At 52.3% G+C, this 18,718-nt stretch overlaps 1 protein-coding gene across 1 annotated transcript in view; it reads left to right on the top strand.

Moving 5' to 3' along the window:
* The window catches only part of OSBPL2 (oxysterol binding protein like 2), a 35,993-nt gene that overhangs the window by 16,010 nt on the left and 1,265 nt on the right, over positions 1-18,718 (top strand). Inside the window, exons 2-13 of the mRNA XM_069546774.1 lie at positions 2,251-2,421; positions 5,628-5,772; positions 7,727-7,802; positions 7,941-8,075; positions 8,624-8,721; positions 10,992-11,174; positions 12,678-12,785; positions 13,547-13,636; positions 14,998-15,121; positions 16,382-16,510; positions 17,743-17,866; positions 18,427-18,517. Of these exons, the coding sequence (XP_069402875.1) occupies positions 2,385-2,421; positions 5,628-5,772; positions 7,727-7,802; positions 7,941-8,075; positions 8,624-8,721; positions 10,992-11,174; positions 12,678-12,785; positions 13,547-13,636; positions 14,998-15,121; positions 16,382-16,510; positions 17,743-17,866; positions 18,427-18,517 (1,340 nt within the window). The 5' untranslated portion in view covers positions 2,251-2,384. The remainder of the gene's footprint in view (positions 1-2,250; positions 2,422-5,627; positions 5,773-7,726; positions 7,803-7,940; positions 8,076-8,623; positions 8,722-10,991; positions 11,175-12,677; positions 12,786-13,546; positions 13,637-14,997; positions 15,122-16,381; positions 16,511-17,742; positions 17,867-18,426; positions 18,518-18,718) is intronic.

Raw genomic sequence — 18,718 nt, 5'->3', positions numbered from 1 at the left:
TTCATTGGAAGGACTGATGTTGAAGCTGAAACGCCAGTACTTTGGCCACCTGATGTGAAGAGCTAACTCATTGGAAAAGACCCATATTCTGGGAAGGATTGAGGGCAGGCGGACAAGGGGACGACAGAGGATAAGATGGTTGGATGGCATCACTGACTCAATGGACATGGGTTTGGGTAGACTCCGGGAGTTGGTGATGGACAGGAAGGCCTGGTGTGCTGCAGTCTGTGGGGTCGCAAAGAGTTGGACATAACTGAGCGACTAAATTGAACTGAACTGAACTAGGGGGTGTAATTAACATACAGTAAATTGCAGGTATTTATTTAGTTTTATTTTGGGCCATGCTGCACAGTTTGCAGAATCTTAGTTCCTCCAGCAGGGATCAAACCTGCACCCTCAGCCGTGTAAGCATGGAGTCGTAACCACTGGACCACTAGGAGTTCCCTAAATTGCACATATTGAAAGCGCCCAATGGGTTCTGACATCTGTCTGTACCCTTGAAACTGTCATCTCACTCGAGATAGGGCAGTGTCCCTTTACCTGCCACTGTGTGTGTGTGTGATTTATTGGTTGGAGAAGCTGGGCTTCATCCTGTGTGCTTTCCCAGGGTCTGGATGTTGCCCACCATGTCCGTTTGGTGGAGTTTGGCATATTCATGTCTTCTCTGTGTTCCTTAGGTTGGTAGTTAAGGTTGGAGGAGGGTCCATTGTCTTAGCAGGACTCCCGAGGAGGAGGCAGGTAGCCTAAGTGGGTCTGTGATGGCATGGCCGTGGGTGGCCAGTACTCAGACATGGGAATTCGTCAGGGTTGCACACAGAATCGACATAGCCCGGTCCTTCATGCATCAGCAGGAACGCCTCTAAAAAGTGGGGCAGAGAGCCTGCACAGGAAGGCAACTCAAAGGCTTGATGCTTTCCTGCATGTCCTAGTTTTCAGAAGAATGTGTTGGCGTCCTCCACCCAGTGGTGACCATTCGATTTCTTTTTCAGCATCTCGGTGAACCCAGGGACTTAAATGTGTGAGGTGACTACTCTGGGTGTTCTCAGGGCTCACAGGAACCTGCGGTCGCAGTGGAGCCTCTGCAGGTTCGTCTGAGCCTTTTGACCTGACTCAAGTAGTCTTGCCAGCTTCCTGCTGCCTCTAGAGGGACCCCAGTTCTGGGCTCAGCCATTTCTCCTCCAGGGAACCCTGGTTCCGCTTTGTGGCTTCTGGAGCCCAAGTGTGATGCTGGATATTGTAGGTGGGGCCTGTCACATCAGAGAAGAGTCAGAAGTGAGCAGTAACTTCTCTTATTTGCCAAAAGGAAATCAGAACCAGCATGGATGACTGAGTGAGGCTTTGAATGGCTGTTTCCTGAAGCTGCCCGGGTGTGGTTATGCCTGCGGGTTAGGAAGGTGGGGAAGGAAAGGAAACTCTGAAAGAGCTTCCTGGGGGGGAAGGAAGGATGGAAAACCCAACCCCAGTTGGTTGTATGACATAGACGCTCACCTGTGCTCAGGATGGAGCCTGAGATGAACGCTTTGGAGGTGACACCAGGTGCCATGTGACGGCTCCAAGGACTGGGGGACCACCTGTTCCTTTGGAACTGCTCTCAGAACTGGAGGGGAGCGCTCAGTCCTGTGCCTGCCTCACACAGTGAATGAACCGTGGGTCTCTGCTGATTTTCCTAGAACATCAAACCTGTGGGGACAGTCTATTGCCATTAATGAAACACTGTGCTTCATAAGGGAGAAGTTAATATGCATGAGTTCTAAAATATTGAGCTAAAATAATTTTGAAAAAATTTAAGTTGATTACAGTTTATGCTGAGGACAGTGAACTTACACAGCAGTCTTAATTTTCCAGAATTGAAAATTGGTTTCAGGTTGTTGTGGAATGAATGTTTTAACAGAACTTTGCATTATTTATAACCACTTGTTCCAGCTTCTGGTGAAAATACACAGTGGCAAAGGTGTGTTGGGGCCTTGATGTGTGGACGCCTCACTTTCACTAATTGGCCTTTTGAACTGTTCACGTGACCCCAGATTAGTCATTTCAGTGGACAGTGGCTTTTAAAGTAACTTCAGATAGTGGTGCCCACTGATGGACAGAGATGTGACTGTTTCCTCTTGTGTGAGGTCATTCCTTTTACTTCTTTGCTCAGATGTAATCAAGATGAACTCAAGGATAGTGAATGGGTATTTTTAAATGTTTCTAAACAATACAACTTCTGAAAGCTAAATGCACTAAAAAATTTTTTTTCCCCTGTAGGTCTCCAGTGCCTATTGGATTTTTACCTTAAAAAGTTCGCAGCTTGAAATTTCTTACACTGTCGATGTAGATTCAGTACAATGATTGAGTAGAGGACCCTCTGGATCAGGCGGCGGGCGCCTGGCTGCTGAAGGATGAACGGAGAGGAGGAGTTCTTCGATGCCGTCACAGGTGAGCGGAGAGGGTGCCAGTGCAGAGGCCAGATGGTGAGCACGAAGCCCTCAGACCCCAGCCTCAGACATAGCCTGGGGACATGAGGGTGGCCTGGGAGAGCCATGTAGAGGGAAGGGTGATGTGTTCCCAGGAAAAGCACTTGTCCTGGCCCAGGTTTGGAGGAAAACATCCACTTCGGACTGCAGGAGATAACATGAAAGGGCAACTGTGTGTTTCAGTCTTTGAAAGGGTTGCCCTCAGGTGTAAATATTTTTATTTGGCTCCTGAATGAGATGGTCAGCATCCTTATATTGTTTATAATGATCAAAACCTTACTGTCCTGTCTTATATCTTGTTTCGCACCACTTAAAGTCTACCAGGGAATAGTAGATTATTTGCTTCCACAGCAACTCTTGCTGTGTTAAAAGTTCAGTTCTAAAAAAAAATGTTCAGTTCTGTTTCGCTTTTCAAACACCATTGTGAACACTGGTACCCAGGCTAGTGGGGTGGGTGTTCTGTGTATGTGTGAGTGACTGGGGTGGCAGGGGGTGGGGGGCAGGAGAGGCCAAGCTGGGTCAGGCCACAGTTGCTTAGAGCACCCGCTCCTCCTCCTGTCACCTCCTGAGGGGCCCCCAAACTCAAGTTCAAGATGTCCCCCCTGCCCTCCACCCACTTGTCAGCACTGGGAGCATCACTTTGCTTTTCTTGCTGAGGGTTCTTATTGGTGGAGACGGACTTCAGGGGACTCTTCCAGTCCACGGCCTGCTCTTGGATGTGGGGACATAGAAACAGCGGCTCTGAAATGTTACTGCCACCAGGTTCTTCAGTGATAATCTCCCCAGTGCTGTCAGAGGGGCCCTGCCATGGTTGGTTTCAAGAGAGTGTGGTGCCCAGCGCGACAGGAGGCTCTTGCCTGGTGGTGGTCGCTGTCCCCAGACACCTGTGCTGCCCCTGCTGGGACACCTGGAGCCCTGGAGCCCTGCCGCACGCTGCCTGCGTTCATTGCATACTTCTCCGAGGGAAGGGCTGGAGCAGTTGAGGGCCAGCAGCCTCAGGTGATCGACTTACTCTCGTCTGAAGCCCCAGGAGGAACTGGCATTGTGCTCCCCTTCGCTGTTCTCAAAGGCTGAACCACTGAGTCATCTCCCGAGATTTCATAGCTGCTATGTTCCCAGTAGACATGTTTTCCTGGGAAGTGTGTTGTCTACTCAACCACCCGCTCATCAGTGATTGTTAGCAGCTGAATTCCACCTAGCGGCTGGTTGTCGGGGAATCACGCCCTTAGTCCACCTGGCCCCGGCAGAGGGACCATGTCTGCAACCAAAAGAGCCCGACCTCAGTGAGGCCTTCTCACCCAGGAGCCTCCTGGAGGTGCCCTCTTACTGGGACCAGTGTGACTGGCTCTCCTGAAGGGCTTTCCCTGGAGAGGCCCTGAGCTCTGGGGGTGCCATGTGTGTGTGACTCCATCAGCGCCTCTCTGCACGGTGGGACCTTCCACAAGTCCCTTAGATGGAGGCAGTTTGGTTCACTGAACCAAACTGTCCTTTGATTCCCAAACAAGCAACAGGAAGATGAAAAGTCTGAGGTCTCCCAATGCAAGGAAATGCCCAGCAAGTACTTCCCTGTCTTAGAGTCTGTCTTACTTTGTGACTCTATTAAAACATATTTAAACCCAGCAGTTGCTGAATGGATGACTTCAGTGGGCAATTATTCCCTCTAAGAATCAGTACCTTTCAATTTGAAAGGCTTTTAAATAAAGCACTTGAGAATATGTACAGATGAAGGGCTGTAAAAAGTCAGACCGACCTGTCGAAGATGGGTATCTCTAAGTGATCAGATTATAGATGCTTTAAGCTTGCACCTTGGCTGTATTTTCTCTTTGTGTAATAACAAGAAACGTTGTGTATTAAGTATTAAGATGATTAAGCTGTTATGGAGCATCAGCTTCACTAGAGACGAGACTTCAGGCACTTGTGAGGGAGAAGCTGCCTTGTCTTTTGGGGCCCACCCCAGGGCTGTGATCTAAACGAACTTTCTACTTAATGGTGGCCTAGATTCTTGGCCCTGAGGGATACAGGGATACCTGTGCACTCAGCAACCCTAAGCTGGGACTGTTTCAGGCTCTGTTTAGACCCACATTTATGCTGGGGATCAACAGGTGTCACTTTGGGGATGGTTAGCAAAAACTAGAGGTGACAGGCTATTTCAGAAGGTATTGATTATTTTAAATTATATCCTTTCAAATTCATTGTGTCATCGGTTTCAGTGCTACTACATGCTGGGGATCTGTCAATAGAGAAGAATGTGAAAGAAGGTATTTTTGCATTTTCTCAAGGAAGCTTATCAGTGGCAAGGTGGTTTATGTTTTGTGTGTAGCAGCAGCCACCCAGGTATTTCACACTGGGCCCCACTTTCCACTCAGAAATGAGGGGCTGTTACAGGAGCCCACCCTGTGCTCCTCGTGGGCTCATTGCTGGGGGTCAGCAGTCAGGAGCCCCTGCTCCAGCTGGAATGGCTCACCTGGCAGCCACAGCTCCCTCCAGGCTTGTCCTGGAGCAAAAGGAAACACACTTCCCTTGTCCCTGGTCACTGGCCACTCGGAGAAAGTCTTCCCGGTGGAGAAGACCCAGGAGTCTGCCCAGGGTTGTGACCTTCCTCAGGGACTGGACGGGCCAGGAGACAGCTGCCTGTGTTTCGCATTAGTCCTCATGGGTCATTTTCCCCAAGTTTTCCGTGTACTGTGTATTCTCTGGGTTCACATCCATCATCCACAGTTTGGGTTATTGTTCATAGGTTGGCTAGGTTCTGCTGATGCGGTGGCGCGATGCTTGGTCTTAGAAATACTACAGCAGATATGTTTCAGAACATGATGCAGAGTTTGACCTCAAACTTGGACAGAGGAGGAGGATGTTGTGGCCTGAGTTAGGTGTGACCACCCTGGAGGACATGAGTCATTGATGACCATGGGAGAAAACTTCTCATGCCCTGTGGCCGCCCCACATGGAAAGGACCATGGAGTGTACAGTGTCGGTGGCAGGGTGGGGTCCTCCTTGGGGAGCCCCCGGGAGCAGTCCTCTTTCTCCACCTCCGTCTGCAGCTCTTGGCAAGTGGAATTAATTACTCTGTGTCCATTAGAAACACTTTAGAGCTTCAGGTTTTCTGCTTTCAATGAGAATCCGTAGAGGTGAAGTCCTGCCACATCATCCTCTGCTTGTCTCACACAGGCTTTGACTCTGATAACTCTTCCGGGGAATTTTCAGAGGCGAATCAGAGACTCACTGGCGTGATTCATGTGGACACCAGCAAAAGTAATGGGATCGGAAAAGTTGGGGACGGGCCTCCTCAGGAGAATGGGATTCAGAAGCACAGGTAGGTTGTCCCGTGGGTACATCTTAGTGTCTCCCAGCACACTGGTACTCACTTGCCCCAGAAATGCTGCGGGTGCAAGTTGTGAGCTGAGAACATCCTGTCCAGCGTCACTGGGCAGATCGAGGGCCTGTTCAGCCAGCCTCTGGGTGGGCCCTACAGATCAGTGATGGTGATCAACTTGACTCCCGTCCATAAGCTGACGGGGCAGCTGTGCCTGCTCCGGGTTGCGGGACTGAGCTCCAGGGGGCCCTGATGTTTGCACACAGCCTGCCCTCACTGTTACCCGAATGTCCTTCTGTCACACTGACCTCTGACCCTGAGAGTTTCTGAGGGTTGTTTGGTGCAGCGAGACCACATTCTGTTCTCTCTCCACCACCACTGGGTTCTGATGGGAGCAGACTCCAGTGACACTGACCTGAGTTCACCAACAGAAGGGAGGACTCAGGTGGGACAGACAGGAAGCAGGTGAGCCCCTGGGATGGTGGCAGTGGCCTCTGTCCACCCAGGGAGCCCACCTTCACCCCAGCCTCTGCCCTGTACTGGACCCAGCGGGACCCTGAGCTGCCAGAGCACCTCCTGCCTGCTCTCACGGCCTGAGCTCAGCCATCAGCTCCCCCCATCCCCCATCCCCCGGAATCTGGCCCTAGTGCCGCATCCCCTCTTCCTCCCATATCCGTCCCCCAGCCTGACTTGCTGGCCTCTGGAGACGTGTCTTGGATGCCTTCAGCTTTGCCAGCTCCTGTGTTCCGGCCTGTCCTCCTACACTGGGCCTCCTGTGGGCACCTCCTCTGCCTGCTCCTTGCCCAGATTTCACTGTTTCTGGACAGGTCCCATCCTGTGCCTCCCCCTTCTTAGAGCTCCCAGGCGGTGGTAACACAGCCCTGAGTGAGGGTGCAGCAGCCCTTCCTCTCTCCAGTGTGTTAGTTTGGGCCATGAACCGTAAAGGTCTCCTCTAAGGGTGACCCCTGTGCCTCCCTCTGGGGGCGGCCCCGCCCATGGTCAGAGTTCCCAGCCTCGTGGGGCCCTTGGCGCCCCGGCTTCTCCCTCGTTAGGGCTCCGTCTGCTCCGTGCCCCAGGCCCGGGCCTTCTTCTCCCCATCTCGTTGGCCCCTGCCGTCACTCCTGTCTGTATGCAGGGCCATCCTTGGGCTTTGCCCACCCTCCTCGTGGCCCTTCACAGCCAGGGCCTGTCATGTCATGGCCACGCAGGACCTCAGGAAAGACAAGCACAGGCTTCAGAGCGGTGTAAGAGCTGGTTTCTTTTTTCTTTTTATTTATTTATTTATTTAGTTATTTTTACTTTATTTTACTTTACAATACTGTATTGGTTTTGCCATACATTGACATGAATCCACCACCGGTGTACATGCGTTCCCAAACATGAACCCCCTCCTTCTGAGATGTTTTCTGAGTGGGACTCCTTCCTGTCTGACCTCTGTCCATGGTCCTGCAGCTGCTCCTGGCTGCTGGCGCCTGGCTGCCCTGGGGTGGGGGTGCGGCGACCTGACTCCCGAGCTCCATGGGGGAAGGTCGTCTGTGTGGCTGTGATCATTTCCCAGGAGGCCCTCCAATATTCGGCACAGAAAGCTTTCTCTGGGACTTCCACAGCAGTCTGGTCCTTTTTTCCTCCACTAGTGAGCCAGCATAGAGAAACACTAATGCTTGGAAAAAGTGAGGACTTCCCTGATGGCTCAGACAGTAAAGTGTCTGCCTACAATGTGGGAGACCCGGGTTCAATCCCTGGGTCGGGAAGATCGCCTGGAGAAGGAAATGGCAACCCACTCCAATATTCTTGCCTGGAAAATCCCATGGACGGAGAAGCATGGTGGGCTACAGTCCATGGGGTTGCAAAGAGTCGGAAAGGTGATGGACAGGGGCCACTGAGCAGAGCTATCCATTGTAAGTGACTCTCACATTGTTGAAACACACGTGTTGCCCTGGTTGCTCCTCCGCAGGACATCTCTGCCTGCCCCAATGTTTACCAGAAGCGACTTCAGCGTGTGGAGCATATTGAAGAAGTGCATCGGCTTGGTAAGTTCAGAGAGCCAGAGGCCTCCACCATCTTGTCCGGCGCAGATGGCTGTGACTCCAAGAAGCGGTGCTCAGAGGAGGGGCGGGTGTAGGGAGAGCCTGCTGCTAATGGAGCGGGTCCTCTCCGGCCCCTCCTAGGAGCTGTCCAAGATCACGATGCCCATAGCCTTCAATGAGCCCCTGAGTTTCCTGCAGCGGATCACAGAGTACATGGAACATGTGTACCTAATTCACAGAGCCTCCCGCCAGCCCCAGTCCCTGGAAAGGATGCAGGTGGGTGGCAAGCTCACGTCGGGGGGCACCTGGCACTGTGCTTGGTTGCATGCAGACCATAACAGTTAAGAATGTGGCTTAATCTGACTGGCCACATGGGGACAGGGACCCGGGCCCTCAGCAGTGGGACATCTGGGAGCAGGGCCAGAGCAGCTCATACTGACTTTGGGGAGCTGTCCTGCCCAGTGTCCTAGGCGTTTGCCACAGGCACATTCTCCACGGGTGTCGTCTTGGCCTCCTGTCGGTTGGGCCTGTAGGGCTGCAGGGGGGTGTGGGGCTGGCAGTTGGCCCCTCTTGGGTCCTTTTAGCACCACTGTCCCATGTGAGTGTGTGGACACATGTGTGATAGACGGCCTGCAGGGCAGGCCCCAACTGGGATGGGAGATGGCAGAGTTCCTGCTTTCTGTGGCTTTGAGGAAGTGGTGGGTGATAAACAGCATTTCCCCGGAAGTTCTGTGGTTTCACATGCGTTACCAGCGGGAGACTGAGAAGTCACCCCAAGCGCGTGTCTGGGTGCCACCCCCTCACTGGCCTGTGGTTGCTTCCAGTCTGTGGCGGCCTTTGCGGTTTCGGCTGTGGCTTCCCAGTGGGAGAGGACCGGCAAGCCCTTCAACCCGCTTCTGGGGGAGACGTATGAGCTCATCAGGTAAGCGGATGGGACCCTTGCGGTGTCTTGGGCACAGGACTCTGGTGACGGATGAGGAGGGTCCTTGTGCAGCATGGATGTCTCCAGTTGGCTGAATTGAGGGGCTCCTGTGGGTGGAAAAATTGTTCACTTTAGAGAGGTGTTGTGTTAATGGCATAACAGAACTCTCGTGAGAAACCGAGTTGAAAACCGAAGACTGCGTTAGGCTCAGGAATGGAGAAGGGATGGCCAGAATGTGTGGCTTAGGCTCAGGATCTAACCTACATGTCGTTTAGCTTAGGTTCAGGGACAGAGGGGATGGTGGGGTGTAGAGCTGCTGGGTGCTTGTGTGTGTGGGCGTGGCCTACTGTAATTTGCAGCATCTTTATAAAACAGTGGTGTATTGTGTGACTAATCTTGGATTCAAAGAACCACAGACTTCTGGCTGTAGTTCTTGGGTCCTTCTGTGCATGTGTTGTTAATGGTTGAGTCTTTCCAGTGGTGAGTAGATGATGCTGGGGTGTGGGGGTGCTAGGCGGCTGAGAATGGGCCCTTCAGACGTGTCAGAGTTTACAGTGTGTGCGGAGGTGTGCCTGTCAGCACTGCTTTCAGACCATCCGGGGAGGAGTTGTCATCTTAGTGATGCAGGCAGCCTGCACGTACATCTCTTCCCAGGTGGGGAGGCAGCATTCATGCCAGTTTCAGATTCCACCTTTTCTGGCTCGTCCTGGATGGCTCAGCAGCGGCCCCTCCGCGCACAGGGCCTGTGTGGGGGTCCTCCTGGGTTTTAGTGTGCTTTAGAGGCTAGCTGGCACTGGGTGCTGGAGGACCCCTTCTCCACATCTCATTTTCTTCGAGAAAGCCAGATGAGTTGGGAGAAAGCATGCTGTGTGCTGCCAGGGACCTTGTAAACGACAGGAGTGCAGCAGGTGGTCTGGGGCTGCGGCAAGTCACAGCAAGAGGAACCTTAAGGCACAGCCCTCTCCTTTGAGAAACAGGGAAGCTGAAGCCCAGGCAGGGGAAGGCTGGCCTGAGGGTCAGTCTCAGGGGGGCACTTGTATCTGGAATTCATGTAGATGTTCCTTAGATATTCCTCTCGAGCAAGAGCTTCCTCCCTCTGGTCAGCATACTCTGGTCCAGTATTTGAGATTCTGCCCTTATGTAGCTATTAGAGAGTTTTCGGCATTTGTGCATATTAAAAGCATCATTGAAATACCAGAAAAGAGAAATCAAAGGATAGTAGATTAAGAGTCCAGACAACGGAAAGTAAGCAGGGGAATTAAAAGCATGCAAGCCCTCCAAGGCGCTGAACGTAGCAACAGCCCAGTGTCCGTCTCTTTCAGAGCATAGTTCAGGGCTGAACTAGCCTCACAGACTCGTAGGGAACACTGACACACTCTCTACACTTGTGTCAGGCTGCAACTTCCCAGTCACGCTTCCAGTGTCTGCCGCATGCCACGCGTGTGAGACAGCCATCTTCCTGTTTGGGCAATGTAACTAAACTGGCCACTCACCAGTATCGTTTTGTCCCTAGAGCTTGCTCATGGATAACTAAAAATAACACTTTCTGTTCTTAGACAAGTATTCATTTTGTAAATTACATACCTTGGTAGGCAACCTTTTAAAATCTAATTTTTCAACTTTCCTTCCTCTGTAATGATTGGAAATTCTGATTCCAGTTAAGTTAGTAATTATGTGGTTGAGCTTTTATAATTTTTAATGACTATAGCTGTAGGTGTATTCAGAGTTCTGGAACAATTAAAAACTGACATTTTTATTGAAAAAGAGAGTGTACTAAAAATCCTATTTCCTGGCCAGGAATATCTTGGGGCATAAGACATTTCATCACAAACATCCTGGGAGCCTTGAAAAGAGGCTTGACAGTCCTCCTCTGGGTTTACTGGGCAATGGGTGTCCCTCGAGAACTCAGGTGACAGTTTACTGTCAGGCCTCTGAGTCGCTGGTCCTAAGAGCACAGGGGTGGGCAGGGCGTCAGGGCAGGAGGCCTCTCCGCACAGTTGCTTGTTTTGTGTGTTGATGATGGCCCCAGGGGCACGGCGTGTGCATGTGTGTGTGTGTGTGTGTGGTCAGCATTAGGCCAAGCCCAGCACCCCTCCCAGATGTGGGGGTCAGGGACTCTGTGGGTCCTCCACCCCACATGCAGGTGCTGAGCTGTGGGTTTCCCTGGGGAGGGAGGTGCGGGACTGATTTTATGGGCTTTGCTGTCACTCACAAGGTCCTTTGGCTGTCTCTCCCTCCCCTTCTTTTCTTTTCCTCATTTTTGCTTCCAGGGAAGACTTAGGGTTCAGATTCATATCTGAGCAGGTCAGCCACCACCCCCCGATCAGTGCTTTCTACTCAGAGGGCCTCCACCAGGACTTCCTATTTCATGGCTCCATCTATCCGAAGCTTAAGTTCTGGGGGAAGAGCGTGGAAGCAGAGCCCCGTGGCACCATCACGCTGGAGCTGCTCAAGTGAGTGGGGAGCTGTGCGGTGCAGGGTTCATGGTGTTCTGCCAGGCAGGCAGCCTTGCAGCGCAGGACGCTCCTCCAGGGAGCCTGGAGGCCTCGCTGGGGCGGTGGTTCCTGGGGCAGAGGGTGTGCTCCTTACAGGGTTGGGTGGGTCCTGTTTTTTCTCCCCTGGTCTCTGCAGTTCAATCCCTGGTCGTGGTCGTCATCCCCTGCTGTGAGACAGCCCAGCTCAGAGCCTGAAATAGTCCTGTCCTCGTGTGGTGTTGGGGGTGATGTGGGGGCTCTGTTGGGGTTCTGTGCTGGTGCAGCTGGGGTGCGGGCTGGATGAACCCCTGAAGACAACCAGGTAGAGCCTCTGCTCCCGCACTCCCTTCCCTGGCCACTGGCGGAGGCCTGGGTTGCTTGCCGCCCCCCTGTTCTGCACAGCTGTACAGCCGGACATGGGCACCCCCCAGAGCTAGGGACCAAGGAGGGGTGCCCCAGGATAGACGTGTCCTTCATCACCTGACCTCAGAAGTGACCACAGCCTATGTGCTGGTCGAGGGTCTGAACTCCAGGAGGGGAGGAGAATGGAGGGGCCATCTTCAAGGATGTGTGCATACCTTTAAATCTATTTAAATCCAGACATGCCCAATCTGACATTGATCAAAGACCCTCCAGGCAGAAACCGAGTCTCTAGCAGCCTCCTGGCACTGCAAACCCGTTGTGGACGGTCCAGGCCAAGGGGCACAGCCGGCTCCCTGAAGCACGAGCCTCGCTGCCTGCAGCTCTGTGGGAGCTTTGTATGGCATTTGTGTTTCCTGTGAGCCCCACTTGGCCAGAGGAGTATGGGCTCCCCAGTCTCCATCCCAGACCCCTGCATCTCGGGGCAGACCAGGGCAGCGCCTCCTGGTCACCCGCTCTTGACTTTTAGGGGCAGGGCACCGGGACCTGCAGAGTTGCAAGCCTTGTCCGTGAACGCTTTGGGTTTCCAGGACATTCAAGAAGTTCCCAGTGTTCCTCGTGAAATGCTTGTGCCCTGGGCCGGCTTTTGCCCTCAACTGTGGCTCTGACACAGCCTCCCTTGAGACATGGGTCTGGCCCTCCGCTCCCCGCCCGTTTGTGAGGTTTCTTTTCTCCTTGAGGAAGCCCACCTAGGGAGCAAGAGGCCTGACTGATGGGAAAGGCATTTGCACCCCAGCACCCACCCCGCCTCATATCGGCCCCAGAAGGCCAGGGCCCAGGCTCGCTAGGGACCTTGTGGTTCCCACAGGGCAGGGCGGGGATGGGTAGGGGGGCTGTTCTGTTGACAACTTCACAGGAAACTTCTTGCCTTTGTTGGAGCCTTTTATTGCTGATTAACTTGTCTACAAAGGACATTTCAAATGAATGCTAAAGACGTAGCCACCGCTCGGGAGTTCAAAGCTGTGCTGTGCCCTTCTGCAGCTTTCAGTCTATTATGGTGTGATTCTGTCTGGGCTTGGCTTCTAGGGTCACGCGGTATCTCTGTTCTCTGGCGTATTTCAGACATAAGGAGGCATACACCTGGACCAACCCTACGTGCTGTGTCCACAACGTGATTATCGGCAAGCTCTGGATAGAGCAGTATGGGACAGTGGAGATTTTAAACCACAGGTAACGGGCCCAATGCTGAGATGCTGCGAGTCAGGGTGGCGATGGGGCACCCAGGGCACTGGCCACTGGCGTTCAGCTGTGTATTCATGCCGCCCTCAGCTCCCTAATGCCCTCCCTGGTCCCCAGTGCGCTCGGCTTCCGGACGGGCCATGCTGACCGTGAGACACCACCCGTGTTGCAGTTGGGTCTGATTCTGGCCAGCACTGGTCAAAGTCATCGTCAGTGCTCCGTGTTGTTATTTTTGTGTTTTTAGTTGCAATGGTTGATTTGGTTTGGAGTTCTAAACTACACTCAAGAATGGTGTGATTTTCCGGTGAAAGCAGTGGCCACTGTCCAGTCTGTCAGGCCTTATTCCTAGAAGTTCATGGCTGGTTTGCTTTGTTTTTTAACAGCTTTGTTAAGATATAATTTACATGTCATAAAATCCACCCATTTAAAGTAGACATGTAAATGACTTTTAGTAAATCTACCGAATTGTGTAACCATCAGCACCAGGCAGTACTCGAAGCTTTCTGTCCCCTGGAAAGGTCCCTGGGCCATCCATGCGGTCCTGATGCTGCCTCCCCCTGGGGAGCCCCTTGTACGAGCTCTTGCTTGCTCCCTTCTCTCCCCTGCTATCTCCCCATCTTCCCCTCACTCTGTCTCTCCCTCTCTATCTCCCCCTCCATCTCTCTCTCCTTCTCTCTTTCCCTACCCCCTTGATTCGCCTTTTTTGGACATTTCCCATCCACAACAGAAGCCTGTGTTTGTCTTCCCTGCAGGACTGGAGATAAGTGTGTGCTTCACTTTAAACCGTGTGGACTGTTTGGGAAAGAACTTCACAAAGTGGAGGGGTACATTCAGGACAAAAGGTAGATCCCCGCGCAGGTCAGGTCACAGGTGCCCAGTTCGTGCATGCATCTTCTGCAGAAATCATGGTTTTAGAATCTGACCTCATGTTTCACTCTCTCTGCTGGGCTCAGTATGGTTGTCAGGCAAAACCCAAACACTCATTTACGGGCATCCTTTTCCACATGATTTTATTGTTCCTGTCGGGAAATGTGGGACTTGTTCAAGTTTCTGTGAGCAGAGAAATGACCAGTAGTATTTTAACAAGTTTGGGGGATTCTTCTCCGCTTTGGGTTAGTTACACTATGTGTTGGGTCTCAGTTTCTCTCTTTTTTTCCATCAAGTAACTTGGACCACATAACAGCCATAAGATTCCTTTCAGCTCCTAAAATATGTACATTTTCCTGTAGAAATAATCCTAGTGTAAAGCAGTGGGTGCTTTTGCTCTGTCCCACTCTGTTGGGTGGCAGATGTTCACCTGTTCAAATCCCTTAGACTTAGGACCCTGACCACTTCTCCCCTTGAAATCTTTTGGGACTTGGCATGTGGCTTCACAGGACAGCAGTCCTGTTAGGGGGATTGGCATTGACCAGCCCTGCGGAGTCAGCCCAGAGATAGACCACAGTCAGCTGGCTCACAGACATGGGCTGCAGCAGTGGACACCCACCTGCACCAGCCCAGCTCCAAGTTTCTGGTTTTCCATCCCAAATTGGACACACAGGACCGGCCATGTGTCCCCACCTGCCACCCTCCAGGCCCAACCTCTGAGGCACAGGTGCCCTCCCAGCATGGCCCTCGGCTGCCAGCACAGCCTTCCAGGAGCACATGGGCAACTCCCTGCTCACCCAGGAAGATGCAGGAAAGGAGAACAAGGCACAGCATGCGTTGTTCCTTGGGAATCATGCAGAGCGCCCTCTCTGGAGGCTGTGGGCGGACAGCGATGGGGGTCTGACTCCAGGTTATGGAGCTGAAGAGGCAGCGGCAGCTGTATGTGCAGAGGGTTGTTTATAGGACATATAGAGAAGGGGCTGCAGGACACGCGGTACTTAAAGATGTAGTGTATTTTAAAAATGACAATCAGGCTCACAGGGTATTACGTTACACACTTGTTCTCACCCCATCTGCCTCCCGCAGCCCTTCAGGTTCTTGTACCCTTGTTTTCTCTGTCCTGCTTTGGCAAAGGAGTGTGAAGAGTTAGTCTGAAAGCTGTGAGTGGCTATACTGAAATGGAACTTTCTGTCTGCATGTTTGCACCAGCAGTATCCTAGGGTTTACAAGAAGACTGACGATGAGGATTGATTCTGGGTCAAGTTAGGGTGCTGCATGTTTGGATGAATGGTTAATGATCACGTTACTTGCTTTTAAAAATTCCCTTTCCTTCCAGCAAAAAGAAGCTCTTCATGATCTATGGCAAGTGGACGGAGTGCTTGTGGGGCATAGACCCTGTCGCGTACGAGTCCTTCAGGAAGCAGGAGAGAAGAGGGGACTCCCTGCGGAAGACGAAACCGGTACGGGGCTGCAGTGGGGAAGTCCCCAGCAAGGGTGAGGGGGCCTGGCTGGGCAGTGCCTTTATGGTCCAGCTGGAGGGGATAGATTACAGAATCTGTCTCTCAGAGCGAGGGTGCTTGTCCGCCTGATTCTGGATGGCCGGGCGCTGGGGTACCTCTACCCACCCCCCTACCTGGCAGAATCAGAGGGTGCCTCCATTTCCTTCTGGATATTTCTTGATACCTCTCCTGTCCCTGCACCTTGTTAGCTGAGACCCAGTAGACGAGCAAGTGGATGTCCTTTCTGCATTTCTGGTTCTGAGTTCCAGGTGATAAAACCCAAGAATGATCATCTTAAGACTAGTTCTTCTTGAGCCTAAAACTAGCGGCAATAGTTCAAAAGAAGTGTCATGTTTTTCTAGATGATGAATTAGAATGTACCAAACCTGAGGTGTTCAATATCTGTTTCATAGAATATTCAACTTCTGCTGAGATTGTTATTATTTCTTGTTTTGTTTTTGACCAAGCCACGAGGCATGTGGCATCTGGGAACTCAGTTCCCTGACCAGGGGTCACACCTGTGCCCCCTATAGGGGAAGCTTAGAGTGTTAGCCACTGGACTGCCTGGGACTTCCCTGTTGGTTTTTATATTGTAATATTTCACAGGTGCTATTAGACATCTTTTCTAAAAATACTCCTTTAAACTGAAAAAAAAAAAAAAGTAAAGTTCCATTTGAAGACCATAGAGCAGATGTTAAATCTGTTTGCTGACATGTTTAATACGTTTGCTTGCCTGTGTTGCCCCTCGGGGTGGCATCCCAAGGAGGGAGCATTTCATGGGGGTGCAGACCGCTGCCCTGTGTCTTCACTTAGCTTCTGGCGCCACACCGCATAACCCGCAGGCAGGGAAGACTGCCAGGCTGTGCTTGTTGTAATTAAGTATCTCCCTCACAGCTAACTGAAAGCCACTCTTCTTCTCCAGGTCCCACTGCTTTTGAAAAGGAAGTAGCAGTTGTACTTTTCTATTGAGAAGTGACCCCATGCGAGGGCTTAGTTTAGAGACGCTGAGACACCCTGAAGTCACCACGTGCGCAGAAGGGCAGCGTGGGGGGAGAGGGCCACTTGGGGGCGCCCTTGTCTGCCTGAGAAGGTGCTGTCCCATCCAGTCATGCTCAGGAGGCCACACGGGCCCTCCTACCAGGAGCATGGTGCCTGCTGCCCTCTCGGGGGCTTGGGAGGGTCTGCCAGGGCTCCGGGGGCAGTGGGTGCTGTGTCTTTCAGGACGACGGCCCCGAGAAGGCTGATGGCGATGTGGCGGACACTGTGCCCGAGTCTCAGGAAACGGTGCAGGTCATTCCAGGCAGCAAGCTACTCTGGAGAGTCAATACCCGGCCCCCCAACTCCGCTCAGGTCTGTGCCTCCGGCCCTAGCCAGGCTCCCAGTCATCCTGTCACCCTCGGGGCACCCTGCCCTCTGACCCCTATGACCCCCACCCATCAGCACTCAGCTCAGGCATCCACACATACCTCAGGACCTGGTTACACTGAGAACCCTGTGTCTACACCAGCTGTGTCTGACCGAAAGGGTTTCCAAACCAGTTTTGAGAGAATTTTTCTGACTTGTCAATTTCAGTCCTTAAATGCATTTTGATATTTGTTTTGGAAAACTGCACTTATAATTTTGTTACCTATGATAAAATTGAAAATTGTGCTTATAATTTTGTTACCTGTGGTAAAATTATTATATTACATATAGTAATGTTTATATAAAATATAAATACATAGTAAATTTCATTTACTATAAATTTCATTTATATTATAAATTCTGTATCATTTATATATAAAATATATATACAGTGTACCATAGATTTTTAAAAATTTTTTGTCACATCCTTTAAGCAAAGCCACAGCCTGTGCAAAATAAACAAACATTCAGCGATAAATAGATTATCTCAGCACAGCCACTGCTGCAGTTTCAGTGGAATACAAATTATAAGATAATAGAGAAAAAGCTTCTGTTTAAAAATCATATACACACACACACAGTAAAAACTAGAAATCACACTCTTTTCTTTGGTTCAGTGAACATTTACTGGATTGGAGTAGGTGGGTCCAGGTCCCTGGGAGTAGAGCCTGAGGACAGATGGGCAAGGACCCCAGCCCCACACAGCAGAGTGACTGGTCTGATGCGCTGGATGTGGGCCTCCTGGGAACACGGGTACATGGAGCAAGGACTAGGGAGCTAGGGCCATTGGCCATAGGGCCGCATTTGGGCCAGGGAGCAGCCAGGGTCCAATCTCCTCTCTTACTGTGCATGACATGGGGACCCGTGGGGTCATTTGAAGGACCAGGGGCCCCTCCAGCCACTTGTGGACATAGGCTTCACGGCCAGAGCAGAAGTGGCTGGAGGGAGGCAAGTCCCCAGGTCTGGGTATCAGGAGGCAGCAGACCCCACCACAGGGGGGTTGAGGTAGAGATTCCTCTCGGACCCCTGGGGCATGAGGAGACAGACGTGCAGGTCAGATGTCACAGTGAGAATCTGGGTGCCTCCTGTAGGGGTGGAGAGGATGAGCCCCCGAGGAGACCCAGGCAAGTGTGGAAAAAAGTATCATTTATAGTAACGCCTCTGTGCCTGCCCCGCAGATGTACAACTTCACTAGCTTCACAGTGAGTCTCAATGAACTGGAGACGGGCATGGAGAAGATCCTGGCCCCCACCGACTGCCGGCTACGCCCCGACATCCGTGGCATGGAGAACGGCAACATGGGTGCGTGTTCGCATCGGGGGCTGACTGGGCGCCCAGCCCTGGCCACGCGGGTGGTGCGGGGAAGGAACATATCCTTGTTAACTGAACACACGTCACATCTTCTCGGCGTGCGTCTCAAACCGTCTGTGGGGAAGAGTTGTAAAGCTTCTAGTTTGCTGCAGGCCACTTCTTTTATAAATAAAATAAGATTAAGTTACTAGAAAAATGAAATGAAAGACAATATATACAAAATATTATACAAGTCCCCACTTTTCTTACTAGGTTCAACAGACAGTAAGGTTACATTTCAAAAGTTGTTATTTGGAAGTCTCTGGTGTGGAGGGTCCCCCCCAGTGCCTGTCCTACCCCACAGCCCCTCTGTGGGCTGCTGGCTGCCCTGGGATCTGGGCCTGGCCATGGGCTTGGGTCTGGCTTCCCACACACTTACTGCCTATGGTTCCCTGTGTGTGACTTCCCCCCTGGGGTTGGGTGGGGGGTGTGTGGGGTGTCCTTCACCCACTTTCTCAGCCTCACCTCTGCCTGTCGCCCTGGTCCCTGACCTGCCCCGTGCTTGCACCTAGATCTGGCAAGCCAGGAGAAGGAGCGGCTGGAGGAGAAGCAGAGGGAGGCCCGGAGGGAGCGGGCCCGGGAGGAGGCTGAGTGGCAGACGCGGTGAGGCACCCAGCGGCCACGGGGATGGGGCGGGGGAGACACAGACCCACCCACCTGGGGGCAGTGAGGAGGGGCTGCAGGCCCTCCTGGGGCTGAGCGGAAGCTCCCCCGTGTCCCATGAGACGGCGGCTTGCAGCCTGGGCTGCACGTGAGATGACATGCACGGTGGCGATGCTAACTGGAGGGGCCATGATCCCAAGT

Source organism: Ovis canadensis, chromosome 13, assembly GCF_042477335.2.
Source record: "Ovis canadensis isolate MfBH-ARS-UI-01 breed Bighorn chromosome 13, ARS-UI_OviCan_v2, whole genome shotgun sequence".
NCBI classification, from domain to species: Eukaryota; Metazoa; Chordata; class Mammalia; order Artiodactyla; family Bovidae; genus Ovis; species Ovis canadensis.
The sequence above is the reverse complement of the archived record's forward strand: the minus strand, read 5'-3'. Positions and strand labels throughout refer to the sequence as shown.